General features: G+C 37.6%; 1 protein-coding gene across 4 annotated transcripts in view; it reads left to right on the top strand.

Moving 5' to 3' along the window:
* The window catches only part of celf5a (cugbp, Elav-like family member 5a), a 691759-nt gene that overhangs the window by 543848 nt on the left and 132645 nt on the right, over positions 1-15266 (top strand). For all 4 annotated transcript variants that reach the window (XM_061977890.1, XM_061977892.2, XM_061977891.1 and 1 more), the window contains exon 5: positions 5319-5398. In XM_061977890.1, coding sequence (XP_061833874.1) covers positions 5319-5398 — 80 coding nt within the window. The remainder of the gene's footprint in view (positions 1-5318; positions 5399-15266) is intronic.

Below are 15266 nucleotides of genomic sequence, written 5' to 3'. Positions count from 1 at the left end.
GAGCAGCAGCGGTGGCCACGCCCGAGAATCATTTTTGGTGATTTAACCCCCAATCCCAACCCTTGATGCTGAGTGCCAAGCAGGGAGGTAATGGGTCCCATTTTTATAGTCTTTGGTATGACTCGGCCGGGGTTTGAACTCACAACCTACCGATCTCAGGGCAAAACACTCTAACCACTAGTTGTTGGCTTCTCGCAGTATATACAAAAGTCATACCACTAAAATCTATCAGAGAACAAACATAACCAGACAAGACAGCTCCTTGTTAGCCTAATGCGGGGGTCGGCTCTGAAGCGCCGTCCTATTAGTTCCCTGGAGCTTTTTTTAAAAATGGATCAAAATGGAAAAAGGTGGGAGAAAAATAGATATTTTTTGTTTTAATATGGTTTCTGGAGGAGGACAAACATGACACAAACCTTCCGAAATGTTAGAAATCCCACTGTTTGTATTAAACATGCTCCACTGATGAGAGTATTTGGGGAGCGCTGTTTTGTCCTACTAATTTCATTGGTCCTTGAACTCACCGTAGTTTGTTTACATGTACAACTTTCTGCGACGCTTGCACGGAAATTCGTGTTCTGTGCCACTCCTTCTTTGTCTCATTTTGTCCACCAAACTTTGAGCTTTGTCGATGTTATTAACTTGTCGGAGTCTTGTTTGTAGGTATATTTGAGCTCATTTAACTTTATTTATTTATGACACATTATCTCTATGTAATATTGGCTGCATTTCTGTTAGTTGTTTGTGTGCGATGTTGTTCCAGACCACAGCAAACGTTACCGAGCTTGCAAAGATTGTAATAAATCCATTAGAAGAAAACAGCCTGCCGTTTCTTTTTAAGCTATCATAGCTTATTTAGACACTTACATCATGTGTCGCCTTCATTATAAGACTTACAGTATATAAAGCTTTCAATTTTCAAATTGCTAGCATGCTAATATTAGTATTACAACCCGTTAACTTATTTTTGCTGGTATACGCCTTAGCGTCAAATATTTTATTACTTGACACATTCTAACGTTAGCATGTTAGTATAATAGCTGTTTCGCTCATTTTCCAGGCCGTATGCTGTGTTACTTGACACCAGCTGGCTCGTGTTACAACTATTAGATGGTAACATGCTATTTATGCTGTACATATTGCATCATTATGCCTTGTTTGTGGGTATGTTTGAGCTCATTTAACTTTCTTTACTTATGTCCTCTGCAATGTTCCCTCTAAGGTGCGCGCCTGTGAAATTGCGCACTGCTCAAGCGTCCTCGGCAAATCTATGCCACGCACAAAATCAAATAAAAAAATAAGCGCATAACAATTTTCGACACGACACGGACACGACAGAGAAAACAGTTTTCGTCATCATTGTTCAAATATTTTAACGTCTGTCGAGACGCTTTGAGGACATGAATTCCATCGATCACTTTACTGAGCAAAACTCTTTATTGTTGGCCATAAACACATCACCAAAACATTAGTAAAAAAAATGATATCTAGCAAAACTGGTAATTTTCTGCAGTACAAACCAGACCAAAAGCAACTTTGTTATATCAACAGCAGCCGCTCGCTCTTTCTCACTTGCGCCAACACATGCACATATGGCACTTAGCCAGTGATGCGTTTGCAGCCACACAAAAAGTCGGACAACTCCAACACCACACATAAAGTGTAATTCCAGGTCGTTACACTATGATTTACCAATCAAATGTGTGCTTATTCTAGTGTCATTTATTAGGAATCTTAATTTATAAATATTAATCATGAAATGCTGTTAGTATATTAAATAAATACTAATAAAAATATATTTTTTACAAACAGGAAGTTGCAGCACAGTACACATGATCCCCATTTACATCTCATTGTGCAACATGTGAATGTTGTAATGGGAACTAAATGCAATGTCTGAAAGGGGTACAAATTATTTCCAAAGCAGGACCTCCACCCAGACAAACAATACAAGTACACAGTTCATGAAAAACAATATTTTTTGTTATTGTCATTGTAAGTGGGCCTAAACACTTATATTAGAAAATAACCTCATGAAAATGACTGCTGTCATTTGATTATAATAATAAGAGAATGTTGTCTGTCTATCAGTGTTGGCCCTGCGATGAGGTGGGGACTTGTCCAGGGTGTAACCCGCCTTCCGCCCGAATGCAGCTGAGATAGGCTCCAACAAGCAGTAGAAAATGGATGGATGGATAGAGATTGAACTTATTTAGTCAGGTTTGAGACAGGTGTGCTGCTAGTGTAGCCACAGTGTGCACGTCTGGTGTTGCTCACATGGGCTCCGCTGAATGCTCAGGGAGTTTTTGCGTTTGCTCACACACATGAAAAATTAAAAGGAACATTGGTCCTCTGTGTATTTAATTTAAATGTGCATGCCTCATGACACATTATGTGTATGTAATATTGACTGCATTTCTGATAGATGTTTATGTGCCATGTTGTTCCAGACCACAGCAAACGTTACCCAGCTTGCAAAGATTGTGATAAATCCATTAGAAGAAGACAGCCTGCTCTTTCCTTTTAGGCTAATATAGCTAATATAGACACTTAGATCATGTGTCACCTTCATTATAACACTTATATAAAGCTTTTAATTTTTGCGGCTCGAGGCAGATTTTTTTTTTCTTGTATTTTTGGTCCAGTATGGCTCTTTCAACATTTTGGGTTGCCGCCCCCTGACCTAATGGCTACTAACGTCTATGTGGCTGTGTCACACAAAAACACTTGACGAAATAAAGTCCACAAGTTAACAAAGCAATTGAAAAAGTGTAAAATATGACTTACCGTATTTTTCGGAGTATAAGTCGCACCGGAGTATAAGTCGCACCTGCCGAAAATGCATAATAAAGAAGGAAAAAAAACATATAAATCGCACTGGAGCCCGACCAAACTATGAAAAAAACTGCGACTTATAGTCCGAAAAATACGGTATATAAACTCAACAAAGGTTCTAATGAGCATTCTAATGCTGGCATGTTAGTATACTAGCTGTTTTGCTCATTTTGCAGGTATACACCTAAGAGTCGGATGCTGTGTTACTATCTGGCTAGTGTTATAACTCTTAGAATAAAAGTTCGGTTTCGGCTTTTCAGCATTCACACGCAAATATTTAGTAGTTTTTGCATTACTGTCCCTCGAGATGATACAACCAAAATGGTGCGGTCTGTCCCAACACTCACCTCGCCTCATACAGTAAGCAAGTTAAAGTTACCACACTGCCACTGGAAGTTATTCTTACCTCAAGGCGTGCACGAGGCAACCCAAAAACTTTTGGAGACATCAATTTCCTGTGACATATAGCAAAGTGCAAGGGGGGGCCTGGTTGTTTTTCATGTCGCTGCAGCCTATTCCCCAGCTAGCGCTTATGGAAATTGTTGTGGAATTATATCTAAAAGGGCTGCAAGCCAGAGCATTGTGACTCTGCAGTAGTTTGGGAGAGGAGGAGGAGGAGGAGGAAGGGAAAGATGGATGTCAAAACAATTCATATGTCCCTGCTGTGAAGGTGCACAGGGCCAGCCCAGGGAAGCTTGATTTCTCTCTGTACCGTGCTATATTATGTCCTCTGTATCTTGGCCGATTAACTCTTTATTTGATGAAGGGGATCACACCAGAACATCATGTTATTTTATTCAATTTGAGTCATAATTTTAATCTTCTATCATCAATTTTAGTCAACCTACTGGTTGTTGATTGGTTGAGCAGATCAGTCATTGTAAGAATACGCAAATTAAATAATGCACCATTTTGCAGTGCTTTAGATGTAACAGTATTATACTCCATAATCTCTATTTTGCTGCTTCTTTCTGCCCTCGGGCTCCCCTTAGGGATAACAAGAAGTAATGCACAGTAACCCTGGCACTAGGGTTGTACGGTATACCGGTATTTGTATAGTACCGCGATACTAATAAACCAGGGGTCGGCAACCCGCGGCTCTTTGATCACACTGATGCGGCTCAGCTGCATACTTGCCGACCCTATTTTTTTTGTTAAAATAAAGCCAATAATGCAATTTTGTGTGGTCCCCTTTATTTAGAAAAGTATCGAAATACATTTTGGTACCGGTACCAAAATATTGGTATCGGGACAACACTACCTTACTGATTTAAAAATGTTTAAAACATTTTTAAATCGTTTCTATCACAAATATCTGCTTCCTTTGAATGATCACGACTTGCTTTTTACCGTTACATGTATCACATCTCACCACTGATTGGTCAGCTGCTGATTGTTGTTAATAAGGCCAAGTGTAGGGGGGGGGGGCGGGGGGGTGCTGGAGCCTATGCTACACAATTGTGTTCCCTGTCCATTCTTTTTCCAAATCATACTTCCCAATTAAAATAACAAAGACTTGTGACATACCGTATTTTTCGGACTATAAGTCGCAGTTTTTTTCATAGTTTGGCCGGGCTCCAGTGCGACTTATGTTTGTTTTTGTCCTTTTTTATTATGCATTTTCGGCAGGTGCGACTTATTCTCCGGTGCGACTTATACTCCGAAAAATACGGTACTTATTTTTTATCAGAACAAGTACCAAATTGTAATTTTGATTCAAAATAATCGCTGTTGTAACTTCAACCAGACGGTACTTTAGAATGATCCTATTGTGTAATAGTTTGACTTTTGCATATAATAAAGGTACGTAGAAAAATGTCTGATGGAATACACTGCGGTTGTCTACAACCATGCATTATTTATTGCAATAATTCAATTATGTTTTGTTGGCATATTTCTGTCCGTGACAAACACTATAGCTGTTATAATGATTTTCTAAAGTAGAATAATTGATGAGCAACAATTGACGTTGATTGGCACCAATAAGTTATGTTTCACCACAATGTTCTTTAAGGACATTAGAGTTGCTTTATTGATCTGAACATCCTGCACTTTGCGTTACTACCAGTCTAGCTGGTATTTAATATGCACAGACAAGTGTGTGCTGCTAAATACTACACTTTTCTGCTTCATCTATGCAGTCGTCCAGCCTGCAGCTTTAGCCTGATAGTCTGCCCACCCGCTGTGAAGTGAGCCGCACATCCCCCGTCTTTGTATTTTATTATTTTATTTTTTTTGTGATGTCGGCTACACTTCCACATCCTTTATTTACATACAGTCGACTTTTCGCCTCACTTGACTGATTGCACATTCATACCGTGTGTGTGTGTGTGTGTGTGTGTGTGTGTGTGTGTGTGTGTGTGTGTGTGTGTGTGTGTGTGTGTGTGTGTGTGTGTGTGTGTGTGTGTGTGTGTGTGTGTGTGTGTGTGTGTGTGTGTGTGTGTGTGTGTGTGTGTGTGTGTGTGTGTGTGATTCTCCTTCAGGTTGCGCCTTTGTCAAGTTTTCCACACATACCGAGGCTCAGTCTGCAATCGGTGCCCTCCACGGAAGTCAGACAATGCCAGTGAGTACAGCTGAATATTTTACACACACACATACACACACACACATTCTGGTTATCATTTGGAATGGGGACCAAGTTTTTGATCATCACTTGTGGGGACCACCCTTTCTACAGGTTGTGGAGGAATAAAAAAAAAATCTCTTTTGTAAGGTAAATCTGAACAGCCGATATGGGCATCTACATCAACTATATGATTTGCCTGAGAAGCTGGACAGGACAAAAAAATAAATAAAAAATAAAAATGAATGAATTTGGCGATCGCCTTCTAACCAACGATTGGTATGTGTTTGTTTAGCATTAAAGGAAACTAACAACTATGAACTAAGTTTACAGCATATGAAATACATTGGCAACAACATGCACTTTGAGAGTGCAGACAGCCCAGTTTTCATCAATTAATATATTCTGTAGACATACCCTCATCCGCTCGCAGATTTCTTTGACTTTATCGTTGGAAATGCATCTGCTTTGAGTGTCGCAGGATATCCACACATTCTTGCCATCTCTGTCGTAGCATAGCTTTCGTCGGTAAAGTGTGCGGAACAAACGTCCAATTTCTTGCCACTTTCGCATCTTTGGGCCACTGGTGCAACTTGAATCCGTCCCTGTTCGTGTTGTTACACCCTCCGACAACACACCGACGAGGCATGATGTCTCCAAGGTACGGAAAACAGTCGAAAAAACGGAAAATAACAGAGCTGATTTGACTCGGTGTTTATGTGTTTGAGAAAATGGCGGATTGCTTCCCGATGTGACGTCACGTTGTGACGTCATCGCTCCGAGAGCGAATAATAGAAAGGCGTTTAATTCGCCAAAATTCACCCATTTAGAGTTCGAAAATCGGTTAAAAAAATATATGGTCTTTTTTCTGCAACATCAAGGTATATATTGACGCTTACATAGGTCTGGTGATAATGTTCCCCTTTAACACTGAATACAACGAAATGCATGCATTTTTAAGTAATGCCAACATTTTTAGAGTACAATAAGTCTCTTATTCTTTTTAATAACATTGTTATTCTGAAGCTAACCAATATTAAATATAATACTTCTTACCAATAATGCGACTTCTTGAACAGGTGCGGTAGAAAATGGATGAATGGATTAAAATCCATGAGAACGTTTTATATTTTTAACATTATTTTTAACACTGTGATTACCAGCGGAATTATTCATTACTTATCCTGTTAAGTAATGTCAGCTAAGATTTATCTGAGAGCCAGATGCAGTCATCAAAAGAGCCACATCTGGCTCTAGAGCCATAGGTTCCCTACCCCTGACTTAGACCCTAACCCTAAACCAAACCCCTAACCCTAATCCCTAACACCTAACCCTTAATAAGTGCTTTTAATTAAGAGCCAATATGTTACTAATTTGCATGTTAATAAGCAACTAATTAATGGTGACCATGTTCCCCATACTAAAGTGTTACCAAATATATTATGGCCAATGGTGATCTTGTATTAGGGGCAAGTGGGACGATGCCCCAGCAGATCCAATAGATGGCACAATGGTAAAAAAAAAAAGGAACATTATTATTTTAATATGATTGAGGACAAAATATTTGATCGTTCAGTATTGTTCCCATTGTGTGCATTTCATTGATTAATCATGACTTGAAGCAACTGTGGCAAAATTTAATGCATTAATGTCAGTGTTTCTTAACAATAGGGCCCATTGTTGGGCCGCGAGCGCCCCCTAGAGGGCAGCCAAAAAAATATCTGTTTCTCAGCTGTGGACCGGAGTGGTACACTTTTCCACCTCTTGTGTCAGTAATGACAATATCAAACAAACAAGAAGTCTGGAGCAAAACATATGACTAAAGTGGTGAATCTGTATTTTTATTTGCACTTTAATTGTATTGACAGTTTAGTTACGAAACATTTGTTATTAATTTAGTTCATTTATTTTAGCGCAACATAATTGTATGTAAGTTTATTTTTTTGTCAGTTACAGTCGTGGTCAAATATATATATATATACATATATATATATATATACATAGTCAAGGTCAAAAGTTTACATACACTTGTAAAGAACATAATGTCATGGCTGTCTTGAGTTTCCAATACTTTCTACAACTCTTTTTTTTTGTGACAGAGTGATTGGAGCACATACTTGTTTGTCACAAAAACATTCATAAAGTTTGGTTCTTTTATGAATTTATTATGGGTCTACTGAAAATGTGACCAAATCTGCTGGGTCAAAAGTATACATACAGCAATGTTAATACTTGGTTACATGTCCCTTGGCAAGTTTCACTGCAATAAGGCGCTTTTGGTAGCCATCCACAAGCTTCTGGTAAGCGTCTGGTTGATGATTTGACCACTCCTTTTGACAAAATTGGTGCAGTTCAGCTAAATGTGTTGGTTTTCTGACATGGACTTGTTTCTTCAGCATTGTCCACACGTTTAAGTCAGGAATTTGGGAAGGCCATTCTTAAACCTTCATTCTAGCCTGATTTAGCCATTCCTTTACTACTTTTGCCATGTGTTTGGGGTCATTGTCCTGTTGGAACACCCACAGCTCAATTTTTGTTTTATCTGACATCACATGGAGAAAGATAAGACCTTCTGGAGGAAAGTTCTGTGGTCAAATGAAACAAAAATTGAGCTGTTTGGCCACAATACCCAGCAATAAGTTTGGAAAAGAAAAGGTGAGGCCTTTAATCCCAGGAACACCATGCCTACCGTCAAGCATGGTGGTGGTAGTATTATGCTCTGGGTCTGTTTTGCTGCCAATGGAACTGGTGCTTTACAGAGAGTAAATGGGACAATGAAAAAGGAGGATTACCTCCAAATTCTTCAGGACAACCTAAAATCATCAGCCCGGAGGTTGGGTCTTGGGTGCAGTTGGGTCTTCCAACAGGACAATGACCTCAAACAAATGTCAAAAGAGGTAAAGGAATGGCTAAATCAGGCTAGAATGAAGGTTTTAGAATGGCCTTCCCAAAGTCCTGACTTAAACGTGTGGACAATGCTGAAGAAACAAGTCCATGTCAGAAAACCAACACATTTAGCTGAACTGCACCAATTTTGTCAAGAGGAGTGGTCAAAAACTCAACCAGAAGCTTGTGGATGGCTACCAAAAGCGCCTTATTGCAGTGAAACTTGCCAAGGGACATGTAACCAAATATTAACATTGCTGTATGTATACTTTTGACCCAGCAGATTTGGTCACATTTTCAGTAGACCCATAATAAATTCATAAAAGAACCAAACTTCATGAATGTTTTTTGTGACCAACAAGTATGTGCTCCAATCACTCTATCACAAAAAAATAAGATTTGTAGAAATTATTGGAAACTCAAGACAGCCATGACATTATGTTCTTTACAAGTGTATGTAAAATTTTGACCACGACTGTATTTATGAATCCCTTCTTATGCAGTATATTTGGTTAATACTTATTTTTCTAATCAGCCTGACCTAAGCCTAATGTTTATTTGTCAACTAAATAAGAATCTTTTTTAACACATGCTTTCATATCATTTGACAAGGTCGCAAACATTGAGTAAGTTAGACATAATTACTGAATACCATTTAAATCAAGAGTAAGGTCACTAATTCAGTGTTAATATTTCAGTGGGCCTCGGGTCTATCTGTAGTGGAAAAGTTGGGCCCCGGCGTCAAAAAGTTTAAAAACCCCTGCATTACATGACTGCAACTAGCAGAGGCGCTCTTGATTTGGTTTCAATTACTTTCCTGTGTAAGGGAAGAAACATTTAATTTTGTTACAAGCTATCAAATATAATTTTTTTCACAGTGGATTCAAAATGATTACACACACCACTATTGTGTTCCTGGCTTCACAAAAAAAAAATGGATTAGGAATTAGGGATGTAAGTATATGAAAATTTCATATAACGATTATTGTGACCAAAATTATAACAGATATCTGTCATGTCTGTGTGATCATGTTTTGTTTTAGTCATGTTCGGTTTTGTTTTTGGACTCTTTGTGCGCTTTTGTTTGTTTGTCACCATAGCAACCCTTTAGTTTTCACCTGTCATGTCACGCACCTATTTCACGTTTTGAGTCACGCACCTGTTTTCACTGATTGATCATGTCACTGCTATTTAAGCCGGTCTGTTTCTGTTGTTCGTCCTGGTGACATTATCATACCCATCTATCCTTTCTACCTCTGCTACCTGTCATGCCAAGCCATTGTCCCATGCACGTTTTTCATGCCACAGTAAGTGTTGTATATTTCATGTTTCGCGTTTTTGCCTTTATGCAAGTTTTTGTTTCATTAGCCAAGTTTTTGTACTTCCGCCTTGTGCGCGCTTTTCGTTTGTTCTTTTTGTTAGTGTAAAATTAAACATGTACTTACATTCACGCCAACTTTCCTTTGCACCATGGGAAAACAAACCACGCCAAAGTCCACGTTCTAACAATATCATTATTGTATGTGCTCAGAAAGTACTTATACACACATTTTAAACAAGCGTTATCCTCTATAAACAAGACATAAAGTCAGATACAATAAAAATAAAAATAAATACTGAAAATATACTTTCCTTGGCAGAAAAAACATTGAATATTATTTTGGGTTCTTAAGAGCCACATTGTTGTTATTGTAGTGTTTAAATATGTTAATCGTCTGCCGTTTTATTTGTATGAAGGTTTTAGAGTGTTTTTTTTAATGATAAAAGCAAAATAGTCTGCTTCCTTTTTAGTTAATGTGATGTCATGTGGGGTTGTTTCATGTTGTATGTCGACACACCCGTGTATTGATCTTCATATTCACCTTTATTGTTAGGTTTTAATATCTTGATTTTTTTTTGTCTGAATAGTAATGATCTTGCAAGTCTGGCAACTACTATATACAATATTACTCCATATATTACTACTATACCAACTAATATATTTTTCTTCTGGCCACATTTTGAAAATATATAGAGCAGCTGAGATAGGCTCCAGCAGCCCCCGCCACCCCGATAGGGACAAGCGGTAGAAAATGGATGGATAGAGCATATTCTAAAATGTCATAATTAGAGATAAATGCGTTAAAATGTAATATCGGAAATTATCGGTATCGGGTTTTTTTTTTTTTTTTTTTAATTAAATCAACATAAAAAACACAAGATACACTTACAATTAGTGCACCAACCCAAAAAACCTTCCTCCCCCATTTACACTCATTCACACTCATTCACACAAAAGGGTTGTTTCTTTCTGCTATTAATATTCTGGTTCCTACATTATACATCAATATATATCAATACAGTCTGCAAGGGATACAGTCCGTAAGCACACATGATTGTGCGTGCTGCTGGTCCACTAATAGTAACAGTTCATTTTACTAATTTTCATTAATTACTAGTTTCTATGTAACTGTTTTTATATTGTTTTACTTTCTTTTTTATTCAAGAAAATGTTTTTAATTTATTTATCTTATTTTATGATTTTTTTTTTTCAAAGTACCTTATCTTCACCATACCTGGTTGTCCAAATTAGGCATAATAATGTGTTAATTCCTCGACTGCTGGTCCACTAATAGTACGAACCTTTAACAGTTAATTTTAATAATTTCCATTAATTACTAGTTTCTATGTAACTGTTTTTATATTGTTTTACTTTCTTTTTTATTCAAGAAAATGTTTTTTAATTTATTTATCTTATTTTATGAATTTATTTTAAAAGTACCTTATTTTCACCATACCTGGTTGTCCAAATTAGGCATAATAATGTGTTAATTCCTCGACTGCTGGTCCACTAATAGTACGAACCTTTAACAGTTCATTTGAATAATTTTCATTAATTACTAGTTTCTATGTAACTGTTTTTATATTGTTTTACTTTATTTTATATTCAAGAAAATGTTTTTAATTTATTTATCTTATTTTATTATTATTTTTAAAACGTACCTTATCTTCACCATACCTGGTTGTCCAAATTAGGCATAATAATGTACGCCTGCATATATCGGTTGATATCGGTAACGGTTGATATCGGTATCGGTAATTAAAGAGTTGGACAATATCAGAATATCGGATATCAGCAAAAAGCCATTATCGGACATCCATAGTCATAATCATTGTTTTGAAATATACGTTGTTGATGTACTGTGTTTCTTTTGTTTATGCCGTTTGGTACACCAGACCAACTTTATTTGTAAAGTAGATTGCTTTATTTAAATAAATATTAAAGTGAAAAAAATATCTTCATCGTTACCACTCGGTTTTAGGAAAGCACAGCCTGTTGTTGAATGTGCACATTTGAATAACTGAATTGCTCTGACAGAAATGTGTTTATACAAATTCCTATTATAGTATGTTGTTTGTAAAAGGGAAAGACGTTAATGTGTCTCGTATTCATACACTTAGCAGTTAAACTATATAGCGATTAGCGCGCCAGCTGCAAGCTAGCGAGCATTATGGGCCCTAATTGTTAGCTCGTGATTAAAAGTGATCGCTTCTAAAGCTAGCAATCAGTCCGAGCTGCTAGAGTTAGCACCGTACATTACTAGCTAGCGATCAGCGCGCTAGCTTGCTTCCCCAGGAAATTAGCAGTGTTCCTATTCTATTATTGAAGTCCAATTATCAATCAAAAGAAACGTCGGAGACGCTTTGCTAAACAAAAAGTTGCTTCATTACAAGCGAGCGTCATTATATAGGTCTGCAGTACCTGGAGGAGGTAAAGTAAAAAATGAGGCACTCCTAATTTGGAGGAGCCGAACCACAGTTGTTTACTCCTTCTTTCTCTGTCTGGGTGTGTGTTAATTCAGGAGAGTACAACCTGACCGTGGAAGGAGATGTTCGTGTGTAAGTGACTGGTAAGACAACCGATGTAAACCATAACTTGTAGGTTGGCGTTTAGGATAAACATGAAGTCTCTCCTCCAGGATAGCGCTATCACTTTTGCATTCCGAAGTCTGAATGTATTGCCTCTTCTTGTGAGAGAGTTAACCCAGTCCACACGCGAATGTCCAACTAAGGCTCCTTAATTTATTATGGGCTCAACCATTATTTACTTAAACCTGGTGGTTCGCTTTCTCCAAGTGGAATATAAATGTTCACCGTATGTAGAACATAATATGAGTTAATTAGTACACTTCAGGAGAACATAGTGAGTGCTTAAAACATATTATTTTCGCCTGTTTTCTTTCATATTGCAATCATTTATCTTGGCGAAGAATTGAGACACTTACCACTTTTTAAATTACTTATTGGTCGGATGAACGCGACCTGATCGTTGAAACTGCAGTCTCATATCAAATTTGTATTAGTGTTGTCCCGATAACAATATTTTGATACCGGTACCAAAATGATTTCAATACTTTTTGATACTTTTCGATACTTTTCGATACTTTTCGGTACTTTTCTGTACTTTTCTAAATAAGGGGGACCACAAAAAATTGCATTATTGGCTTTATTTTAACAAAATATCTTACGGTACATTAAACATATGTTTCTTATTGCATGTTTGTCCTTAAATAAAATAGTGAACATATTAGTCAACTTGTCTTTTAGTAGTAAGTAAGCAAACAAAGGCTCCTAATTAGTCTGCTGACTTATGCAGTAACATATTGTATAATTTTCTATTCTATTATTTTGTCAAAATTATTAAGGACAAGTGGTAGAAAATTAATTAATAATCTACTTGTTCAGTTTCTGTTAATATCTGCTTACTTTCTCTTTTAACATGTTCTATCTACACTTCTGTTAAAATGTAATAATCACTTATTCATCTGTTGTTTGATACTTTACATTAGTTTTGGATTTTACCACAAAATGTGGGTATCAATCCGATACCAAGTAGTTACAGGATCATACATTGATCATATTCAAAGTCCTCATGTGTCCAGGGACATATTTCCTGAGTTTATAAACATAATATAAATCTAAAAAAAAGAAGATGTGATGCCAAATAATATTGACGTAATCATAGTAGTATCGACTAGATACGCTACTATACTTGGTATCATTACAGTGGATATGGATGTACTGGACCGGTACTTTTCAGAGGCGAATATGATTCATTAGTATCGCCGTACAATACTGTACAACCCTAATTTGTATACACATACGAAAGAGGCTTGTGTCGGATTTGCAAATAATCGGAATTGCACCGTTCCCATTTACATGAAAAAATCTGATACAAGTCACATATGAGCAAACAAATCGGAATTGACCTAAAGTTAAAAAAGTTAAAGTACCAATGATTGTCACACACACACTAGGTGTGGCGAAATTATTCTCTGCATTTGACCCATCACCCTTGATCACCCCCTGGGAGGTGAGGGGAGCAGTGGGCAGCAGCGGTGGCCACGCCCGGGAATCATTTTTGGTGATTCAACCCCCAATTCCAACCCTTGATGCTGAGTGCCAAGTACAAACCCCGTTTCCATATGAGTTGGGAAATTGTGTTAGATGTAAATATAAACGGAATACAATGATTTGCAAATCCTTTTCAACCCATATTCAATTGAATGCACTACAAAGACAACATATTTGATGTTCAAACTCATAAACTTTATTTTTTTTTTGCAAATAATAATTAACTTAGAATTTCATGGCTGCAACACGTGTCAAAGTAGTTGGGAAGGGGCATGTTCACCACTGTGTTACATGGCCTTTCCTTTTAACAACACTCAGTAAACATTTGGGAACTGAGGAGACACATTTTTTAAGCTTCTCAGTTGGAATTCTTTCCCATTCTTGCTTGATGTACAGCTTAAGTTGTTCAACAGTCCGGAGGTCTCCGTTGTGGTATTTTAGGCTTCATAATGCGCCACACATTTTCAATGGAAGAAAGGTCTGGACTACAGGCAGGCCAGCCTAGTACCCGCACTCTTTTACTATGAATCCACGTTGATGTAACACGTGGCTTGGCATTGTCTTGCTGAAATAAGCAGGGGCGTCCATGGTAACGTTGCTTAGATGGCAACATATATTGCTCCAAAACCTGTATGTAACTTTCAGCATTAATGGTGCCTTCACAGATGTGTAAGTTACCCATGTCTTGGGCACTAATACACCCCCATACCATCACAGATGCTGGCTTTTCAACTTTGCACCTATAACAATCCGGATGGTTCTTTTCCTCTTTGGTCGGGAGGACACGACGTCCACAGTTTCCAAAAACAATTTGAAATGTGGACTCGTCAGACCACAGAACACTTTTCCACTTTGTATCAGTCCATTTTAGATGAGCTCAGGCCCAGCAAAGCCGACGGCGTATCTGGGTGTTGTTGATAAACGGTTTTCGCCTTTCATAGGAGAGTTTTAACTTGCACTTACAGATGTAGCGACCAACTGTACTTACTGACAGTGGGTTTCTGAAGTGTTCCTGAGCCCATGTGGTGATATCCTTTACACACTGATGTCGCTTGTTGATGCAGTACAGCCTGAAGGATCGAAGGTCACGGGCTTAGCTGCTTACGTGCAGTGATTTCTCCAGATTCTCTGAACCCTTTGATGATATTACGGACAGTAGATGGTGAAATCCCTAAATTCATTGCAATAGCTGTTTGAGAAAGGTTTTTCTTAAACTGTTCAACAATTTGCTCACGCATTTGTTGACAAAGTAGTGACTCTCGCCCCATCCTTGTTTGTGAATGACTGAGCACTTCATGGAATCTACGTTTATACCCAATCATGGCACCCACCTGTTCCCAATTTGCCTGTTCACCTGTGGGATGTTCCAAATAAGTGTTTGATGAGCATTCCTCAACTTTATCAGTATTTATTGCCACCTTTCCCAACTTCTTTGTCACGTGTGGCTGGCATCAAATTCTAAAGTTAATGATTATTTGCAAAAAAAAAAAAAAGTTTATAAGTTTAAACATCAAATATGTTGTCAACTGAATATGGGTTGAAAATGATTTGCAAATCATTGTATTCCGTTTATATTTACATCTAACAC

This window comes from Nerophis lumbriciformis, linkage group LG18 (genome assembly GCF_033978685.3).
Source record: "Nerophis lumbriciformis linkage group LG18, RoL_Nlum_v2.1, whole genome shotgun sequence".
Lineage (NCBI taxonomy): Eukaryota > Metazoa > Chordata > Actinopteri > Syngnathiformes > Syngnathidae > Nerophis > Nerophis lumbriciformis.
Note: the sequence above shows the minus strand (reverse complement) of the source record. Positions and strands in the feature narration are given on the sequence as shown.